A 9,218-nucleotide genomic window follows, 5' to 3' on the forward strand; every position below is an offset into this window, starting at 1 on the left:
CTCGTCCTTCCCGAACCCCAGTGAGTGGGAAAAGCTCACAGTGGCACCTGAATAGGGACACATGGAAGGACAATCTCCGCTGTCGCTGGCCCTTCAGCACCTCGCTGCAATGCAGGAGAGCACCACCACGCTGCAGCAGCAGCAGTCCCAGCTCCTCGCGGACATGGCGGCGTGACAGCGGGACGATCGTGCTCTCCTGCGGGAGCTGCTGCAACGCCCGGCTGCCCACGGCGCCGACCCGGAGCCCGGTCGAGGACGGTCTCCGCCCGTCGCCCTGCAGCGGATGACCGCGGAAGATGACCCGGAGGCATACCTGGACATCTTCGAGGGCACAGCGGAGGCGTGTGGGTGGCCGGAGGAGGAGAGAGCGCTTCGGCTTCTTCCCCTGCTCACTGGCGTGGCGCAACTGGCCGCGCACAGCCTGCCGGCGGCGGCGCGCCACGACTACACACAGCTGAGGAGAGTCATCCTGGACCGGCTGGGCAGTACGTCGGAGGGACACCGGCGGCGGTTCAGGGGGCTCTCCTTTGAAGAAGCCGGGCGCCGCAGCTCATGGACGCAGCGAGGCGCTGGCTCCAGCCGGGGACCCACCTGGAGCAGTTCATCGCTGGGTTACCATCGTCCACAGCCAATTGGGTCCAGTGCCACCGCCCGGCCAACATCGAGGCAGCGATCGTCCTCGCGGAGGACCATCTCTCTCTTCCCCGGCGGAGCATGAGGGAGGAGACCAGGCCAGCGACGATCCCTGCCAGCCGTCCCACTCCAGCCCCGAGGAGGAGGTTCCCAGCGGCATCGGCTCCTACACCACACCCAAGCACACACACACACACACACACAGCCGGAGCATGCATCGCTCCGGTCGTCTAATTACCCTCTGCCGTCTTTCCCTCAGGGCCCAGCCTACGTGTCTGATCACCTGGCACCCCGGGGGGCTCCTCAGACGCCAGGGCAGGTGTGCTGGCGGTGTGGGCAGCCCGGCCACATCAGAGCGGAGTGCCCGCTCATGGAAGTGGGGCAAGTGGTTCGGGTTGCCGGGCCGCCGGCCCCCTCCCCCGGTTCGGAAGGGACGTACCGTATACCGGTATGTATACAAGGGGGTACACATCAAGCTCTGCTGGATTCTGGTTGTGAACAGACCATGATCCATCAGCGCTTGGTTCGACCGGGGGCATTGTTAGAGGCATCGTGGGTGAGGGTGAGGTGTGTGCATGGGGATATTCACGATTATCCGGTGGTGGCCCTGGAAATTTGTTTTAAAGGGAAAAAACATAGAGTAAAGGCTGGAGTTAGTACTCGCCTCACGCACCCTCTAATTTTGGGAACAAACTGGCCGGGGTTTACGAGCTTAGCAGGGGAAACCATGAGGGTGCGGTCACGTAAGTCAGGGAAATGTGAGTTATGTGCTGTCCTTAGTGGTGAGGCGGAGGTGCCGCATCCCGACGCTGCTGGGGGGGGGCACAGATGGCGCCCATGGAAGATTTTCCCCTAGCACAGTCTCGGGATGAGACCCTCCGCCACGCCTTTGACCAAGTGATGGAAATTGATGGTTGTCCGGTTCACCCTAACACAGCACTCTCTCACCCCTACTTTGTTGTCGTTAAAGACCGTTTATACAGAGTGAGTCGTGACGCTCGAACAGGGGAAGAGCTCTCCCAGTTGTTAGTCCCAAAAAGCCGCCGAGAAACGATTTTCCAGGCGGCTCACCACAACCCCATGGCGGGTCACCTCGGATATGATAAGACACTGAACCGGATCATGGCCCGATTTTACTGGCCGGGCATTCGGGCGGATGTAAGTCGGTGGTGTGCATCCTGCCGCGAATGTCAATTAGTCAACCCTCCGGCCACCCCAAAAGCGCCCTTGCGCCCATTACCATTAATGGAGGTCCCTTTTGATAGGCTTGCCATGGACCTCATCGGGCCATTAGACCGGAGCGCACGGGGATATCGCTTTGTGTTAGTTCTAGTGGACTATGCAACACGATATCCCGAGGCAGTACCCTTGCGCAACATCTCGGCGAAGAGTGTTGCACAGGCACTGTTTCAGGTCATCTCCCGAGTTGGGATCCCGAAAGAGATCCTGACTGACCAGGGCACATCGTTTATGTCACGTACACTACGCGAGCTATACAAATTACTGGGTGTCCGCTCAATCCGGACTAGTGTGTACCATCCCCAGACTGATGGCCTGGTGGAGCGGTTTAACAAAACGCTAAAGAACATGATTCGTAAGTTCGTACACGAGGATAGTCGTAATTGGGATAAATGGTTGGACCCTCTGTTGTTTGCAGTGCGGGAGGTGCCCCAGGCCTCCACGGGTTTTTCGCCCTTTGAACTCCTGTTCGGCAGGAAACCTCGGGGTGTCTTGGACCTGGTTAAGGAAAACTGGGAGGCGGGTCCAAGCACCAGTAAAAATGAGGTACAGCACGTACTGGACCTGCGAGCAAAACTCCATTCACTGGGTCAGTTATCACGGCAGAATTTGCTTCAGGCCCAGGAACGTCAACAGCGGCTGTACAACAGAGGGGCTAAACTTAGACAGTTTTCACCGGGAGATAAAGTGCTTCTATTGCTACCATCGTCTAGCTCCAAATTACTCGCCAAGTGGCAAGGGCCCTTTGTGGTCACACGGCGAGTGGGGGATGTTGACTATGAGGTTGTGCGTTCTGACAGGGGTGGAGCAACACAGATTTACCACCTTAACCTCCTCAAAGCCTGGAGGGAGGTGGCGTCTGTTTCTCTGGCCACCACGGTGATTGAGAGAGATGAGCTGGGACCGGAGGTGAATAAATTAAACAGGTCGGCGCCGGTCCCCGTTGACGATCATCTCTCGCCGGGCCAGAGAGCAGACGTGGCCTCGTTGCAGCGGCAGTTTGCCGACGTGTTCTCTCCCCTGCCTTGACGCACAAACCTCATACACCACCACATAGAAACTTCCCCGGGTGTGACAGTGCGTTCACGACCCTATCGCCTGCCGGAACATAAGAGGAAAACTGTTCAGGCAGAACTTCAGGCTATGTTAGAGATGGGAGTAATAGAAGAGTCCAACAGTGACTGGTGTTGCCCCATTGTTCTTGTTCGCAAGTCTGATGGGTCAATACGGTTCTGTGTGGACTACCGTAGAGTCAACGAGGTGTCCAAATTCAATGCCTATCCAATGCCCCGGGTCGACGAACTCCTGGATCGGCTGGGCACGGCTCGCTTTTTTACGACACTGGATTTGACCAAGGGCTACTGGCAGATTCCCTTGTCGCTAGAGTCCAGGGGGAAAAGGCCTTCTCCACTCCGTATGGTTTGTACCAATTTGTAACGCTTCCGTTTGGGTTGTTCGGGGCCCCAGCCACGTTCCAGCGCCTCATGGACCGGGTGCTGCGGCCTCACTCTGCATATGCTGCGGCCTACTTGGATGATGTCATCATTCATAGTGAGACCTGGGAGCAGCATATGCAGCAGGTGGGAGCAGTGCTGGAGTCCCTGAGGAGGGCGGGGCTCACGGCCAATCCAGGGAAGTGTGCAGTTGGACGGAGGGAGGTACGGTATTTGGGGTACCACTTGGGGGGAGGGCAGGTGCGGCCACAGATACAAAAGACCGCAGCGGTTGCAGCCTGCCCAAGACCCAAGACCAAAAAAGAGGTTAGGAGGTTTCTGGGGCTGGCCGGTTACTATAGGAGGTTCATCCCGGCCTTCTCGGAGCTGACCAGCCCCCTAACCGACCTGACCCCAAAAGGTGCCTCAGATCCGGTCCAGTGGACGGAGCCGTGTCAGCTGGCGTTTGAGAGGGTTAAGCAAGCCCTCTGTGGGGAGCCACTTTTATACACACCTAACTTTTCTCTCCCTTTCATCCTGCAGACCGACGCCTCGAACAGCGGGCTGGGGGCCGTTTTGTCCCAGGAGGTGGAGGGGGTCGACCGCCCCGTACTGTACATTAGCCGGAAGCTAGCTCAGCGGGAGGTGAGCTACAGTACGGTGGAGAAAGAGTGCCTCGCCATACGGTGGGCGGTCGGTGCCCTCCGCTACTATCTCCTGGGGCGCCCATTCACCCTCTGGTCGGACCATGCCCCGCTCCAATGGCTCCACCGCATGAAAGATGCCAACGCGCGGATAACTCGCTGGTATCTGGCTTTACAGCCTTTCCGGTTCAAGGTGATCCATAGGCCGGGGAACCGCATGGCCGTGGCCGACTTTCTCTCTCGCTCTGCGGAGGGGGGGGGAGTGGGCTTGCGGCCGGCGGGGTCCCGGCCTAAGTCGGGCGGTGGGGGTATGTGGCAGTGGGGCTTGGTTAGAGCGGCGGCTGCTGGAGGAAAGGAAGGAGTGGCTCAGCCGGTGATCAGACAGCTGGACAGAATCAGGTAATTAGTCAGCTATATAAGCATGTTTGTAACCTGGTTCTGGTCTCTTGCAGTAGGCTGGGTCCTCACACGGACACACAGAGAGAGAGAGAGAGACGGAGAGACACAGAGACACCGAGACACAGAGAGTCAGGGCAGCGCAGCGCAGGAGAGATCAGTTAAAATCCTCCGGTTTTAACTGATCATCAACACGATACGGCATGAACAACTGCAATCTACTCTGATGAAACAATTCAGGACTTTTTGTTTCGGAAAACCGAGCATAACGCACAACAGCAGGTTGTGTTCTGACTCTCTTTGTAACAAAACCACAATTATTTTTCAACTCAATCTTAGTTTTACAGTTTTCATTTTTGCTCAAAACACGATATTCCAACGCAAACACTGCAATACAAATGTCATTAAACGTGCTATCATTGGGCCTGTTCTTATACCTGTCAACTAAACTCGTCATCCACATCTCATCAGTGTTTATGTCATCTGTAGTTGCCCTTTGTTTTAACACATTCAAAGGCAAACTCATCTTAACTACATTGTTCCCTGTTGGTACAAACATGACCTTCCAAGAACACTCCTTTAGATGCATGTTGGTCAACCTATACACTGCTTCCTGAGCACACACATCCCTATTATGCAAATAAACACCACCTAGTTTCTTCAATGCCTCTTTTGCACTAACATTTCCATCCTTAGCTGCTTCCTTTTGTGCATTTGCCAACAACAAACCCATTTCCTTTTCTGCCTTAGAAATGTACGAAATAATATACACCACACATGCATAAGCATCCACCACAAACTGGATGTCCAGGTTTGCATTCCAACATTTTAAAAGTTGCTTTCTATACTGGTTAACCCAAACCTCTTTCACCTGCCTCTTTAACACAACTTTTGTACCCCGAGTAGTCCGACAGTATGCATCTTCAAATGCTTCCTGAGTTATATTTAAACTTTCAAACAACTGCTCCACTGTATCAAAACTCTGGTTTTCATCTGAAAGTGCCTTCTTAATGTTTTCCAAAATTTCATGGGCCCTTACTTTACAACCCTTTCGTTCTGCAAAATCACGCTCTTTACATTTGAGACACAAAGTCTCTGTCGGATCCCTTTTTTCACATTTACACACAACTATCTCCTCATCTACTTTAACACGACTAACAAATGTTTGTGCAGATGCTGGCCTCGGAAAATTAAACCGACAGACTGTATTGTTCTTTTTACACGTTTTAGAGTGGCGCTTTGAATGCATCTGCACAGATGACACAATGTCCAATAATGAGTCATCATCAGAGGGTAGTTCACATGTAACATATCTGTCAATAAAATCAACTACCTCTTTATCTGTGTTTTTGTCAATTAAGGGGGCATTCTCGACCCAAAACAGGCAATGAACATGTGGAGACCCACGCTGCTGAAATTCAACACGATAAAAATAGTCCTTGATTTTGCCAATAGGGTTTGAAGGAGACATAAGGACCTCCTTCAAAAAACAATGCCACCGAAAATCAAACATTCTCGCCGCAGTGACTGGATTACGACGCAACAACTCACACCTGTCTGCCCACTCCAACTCCTCAGCTGTCTGTTCTCTTCCTTCCTGTTTCAAAATACTACCAAGTAAATTAGTCCAGCGCATGTCTGCCGCAGAAAACGAACAAAACCAAGTGGGAACACCAAGCTGACGCACACAAGCAAGTAGATCACGCTGCGCTGCCTGCCAAGATGAAGGAGTGCCTCTAATAGGCTTAAGGAAACGATAACCATCATCAAACTCTAACAACTTCCTTAAAGACTCCTCATTATTCACTACATCTCTAACTCTCTTACAAACCTGACTTCCTTTGCCTTTCCTCAAAGATATGGACACATTCGATACAACCTGCTCCAACTCTGACATGTACTGTGCAAAAAAAATATATTCCACATTCTGTGCAAACCTACCATCAGCATGGAGAATCCGATTATTAAGATAACGTGACAATGTTAAACGATGCTCTCTATTGTCATGAAACACAGAATGTCCGTGTGGAAACAACACTGGAAAACATTTAGCCTCATTCTCATGATTAGAAAGCAACTTCACAGGACTCTTACCTTCTGCTGGAGCCAGATTCAATACATCCTCAAAATACTGATCGAGTGCTTCCTGACCAATATCTACAGGCATAAGACAAGTGTCCTGAAACATACAATGTTGCTGCCTGTCATGCAACAGCTCATCCTCACCTTCATCCACCTCAGCAGATGTTTCACCATTTTCTACATTACCATCACTTTCCTGTACTACACTGTCATTTTCCTGTTCCCTACAAAACTCATTCAACCACTCTTCATTAAAATCGACATCTTCATAGTACATGTTATTCTGTTTTAAATACCGCAAAGCCTGCCTTACGCGCATAGTGTCAACAAACTGATACTCATAATGTCCTTTATACGTCAGCTTACGCTTCAATTTAACGCGCAACAAAGATCCTTCCATATTGGAACGAGGTAACAAATTATTGGTCTCCACAATATTTGCTGGAACACATGTCACCGGTCCATGAACACCATTTTGCCCTCCTTTGCCAACACTTTCATAAATGGGATATGCAAAGCAATCAAATGCTGCTCTAAATTATTCAAACAAGCCAATTCAGGAGAAACAGGATGTACACCTAGATTATGGACAACACACTCAGGAGGAGTCTTCTTCCTATTAATCTTATCATGACAAGTGCAACAAATCCACAACTGACCTCTAGGTGACTCTAACAACTGACATGGACTTACACAGTTCTCATTACAAGTGTGTAAATACTCCTCTGAAATACATTTCTCCGCAATTAACGCCATGTCTGCACTCTTATTATACTGACTCTTTTTATAGCTCAAAACCTAGTGTCTAAACAACAACCTTTGACAAACACAACACACAAAATCTGGCCCATCATTAACTTTAGACAAAAATTGCTCAATCACAAAATCAAAATCTGCTTTCTTTTCTTTTAATTGCTGCTTTTTCACTTTGTTACCTGCCTTAACACTTTTCTGAAACACTGCATTACTATGATACTTGGTTGTACTTGTGGTCTTTACTCTCTGTCTGTGAGTTTGATCTAGACAATATTTCCTTTTACTCAACTCTTTGACTTTGTCTTTATGCTTGACATCTAACTTATACTTACTTTTACTCATCTCTTTGACTTTGTCTTTATGCTTGACATCTAACTTATACTTACTTTTATTCATCTCTTTGACTTTGTCTTTATGCTTGACATCTAACTTATACTTACTTTTACTCATCTCTTTGACTTTGTCTTTATGCCTCACATCTAACCTGTATTTACTTTTACTCATTTCAATCTTTTTCTCTTTATATCTGTCATCTTGCTGCTCTGCTTACTTTTGTATCTAGCCATTACATCTGCATGATATCTAACTTCACTCCTTTTCTTACGTTTAAGCTTCTCTAACATATCTTCTCTATATTTAATTTTTTTTTTGAGAAACTGTTTAGTTTTCAAATACTTCGAAAAACAATAGTTTATATTTGTGGCTCTTCCCTGTGCCTCTACTTTAATGTGCTGTCGAAGATTGTAGCCTCATCTACTTTGCAGTAACCATAACAAGACTGTGTCTGTGGCTGATGAACACAAACAACAGTCTCATAGTGATTACCATTGACATTTTCTAAGTACACTGCCTGACTTGACAACTGCCTATTCCTCCAACTATATTCAAGCCATCGATCACCAATATAAGTAAAAATGGAAACTCCTAAACAATCTGCTGCTGCTTGAATCTCAACCTCTGTCGCCCAACTGCCAACGTAACGCATCCTTGACTTACTGACATATTCTGACACTGAAGAGAACTCACTTCTCAAAATGCCACCATAAGCTACAGTGTTACCTTCTAATTGCTTGACTACAGCTAATCTAATTTTCCTATGATACTTCTGTGAACCACACACAGCTTGACTGACTGATCTAAAGAAACAGTTACCATCGCCAACTATTGTGTCCCTTTTACACGGAGCCCCCAACACACCAACTTTTGGAGAGACAACATCAACCTTTTCCGACTCAACATTTAACTTATCACATATAGTTTGAGCTACATCATTACAAAGAGGGTTAAACACTAACTCCTTGACTGTAACCTCACTAACAAATGCTAAATCTGGACAACCTGGATCACTCCTTACAACCCTCTTTGAACTACGTGTAGAGATTGGAACCTTACGCTTTGCACCAATCCGACTGACTCTCTTACCTGAAGATGACTGGCTAGCACCACCATCATCTTTGCAACTATCATCTATGCTAAGACCACTATCTACTTTCAGAGTGACACGAACACCAGCAATCTCAAACAACTTCTGTGTCCCTCTGAATCCTGCAGCAAAACAACTGAAATGCTGTGTGTTCAAGACTACTCAAAAACACAACAACACTCTTCCCTTTGACATCCACCATCCCATCTGCACTGCGTGGATGACAGTCAACTACAGCAAACCGTTCTCCTTCCTTAATAATCCCACAAGTACTGGAGGACAATGTGAAAAAGCATGTGTCATATTCCATACACATCTTTTCCAAACCGTCCCTCAGAGTTGTGAGCACACATGCCTCAATAAGCTCTCCCTCAACCACATTGACATCTCCAGTCACAAAGTCACCATACTGAAACTCATAACTATGGCCATCTCTATCTAACTGCTTTGGTAACTCTGGAATACACGGCATAGAGTGCCCGCCACAAATCGAGTTACTATCACGCAAAGATGTGTAGATCTTGTCACCAGAAATTACAGCATTGTCCAGATCGCGAGTTTGCCAAGAAAACACACTCTTGGTCTTATGCATCGCCATGGCAGCCAAACTTA

General features: G+C 48.8%; 1 protein-coding gene across 1 annotated transcript; it reads left to right on the plus strand.

Annotated features, from left to right (window-relative positions):
• The first annotated feature begins 283 nt into the window (after positions 1 to 283).
• On the plus strand, positions 284 to 4,096 carry LOC122763902. The gene is made up of 3 exons (XM_044018381.1): positions 284 to 485; positions 550 to 1,081; positions 3,849 to 4,096. Exons 1-3 carry the CDS (start codon positions 284 to 286, stop codon positions 3,937 to 3,939), a joined length of 825 nt encoding a protein of 274 aa, XP_043874316.1. The 3' UTR covers positions 3,940 to 4,096.
• Positions 4,097 to 9,218: the final 5,122 nt, after the last annotated feature.

Source organism: Solea senegalensis, unplaced genomic scaffold, assembly GCF_019176455.1.
Source record: "Solea senegalensis isolate Sse05_10M unplaced genomic scaffold, IFAPA_SoseM_1 scf7180000017129, whole genome shotgun sequence".
Classification (NCBI taxonomy): Eukaryota; Metazoa; Chordata; class Actinopteri; order Pleuronectiformes; family Soleidae; genus Solea; species Solea senegalensis.

Bases quoted from the DNA above. Each gene is read 5' to 3' on its own strand.
- LOC122763902 (XM_044018381.1), top strand. From the start codon at position 284: ATGACCGCGGAAGATGACCCGGAGGCATACCTGGACATCTTCGAGGGC. The intron at 486-549 runs GTACGTCGGAGG...CGGGCGCCGCAG, and splicing joins CATCCTGGACCGGCTGGGCA to CTCATGGACGCAGCGAGGCG. The intron at 1,082-3,848 runs GTATGTATACAA...TTCATCCTGCAG, and splicing joins AAGGGACGTACCGTATACCG to ACCGACGCCTCGAACAGCGG.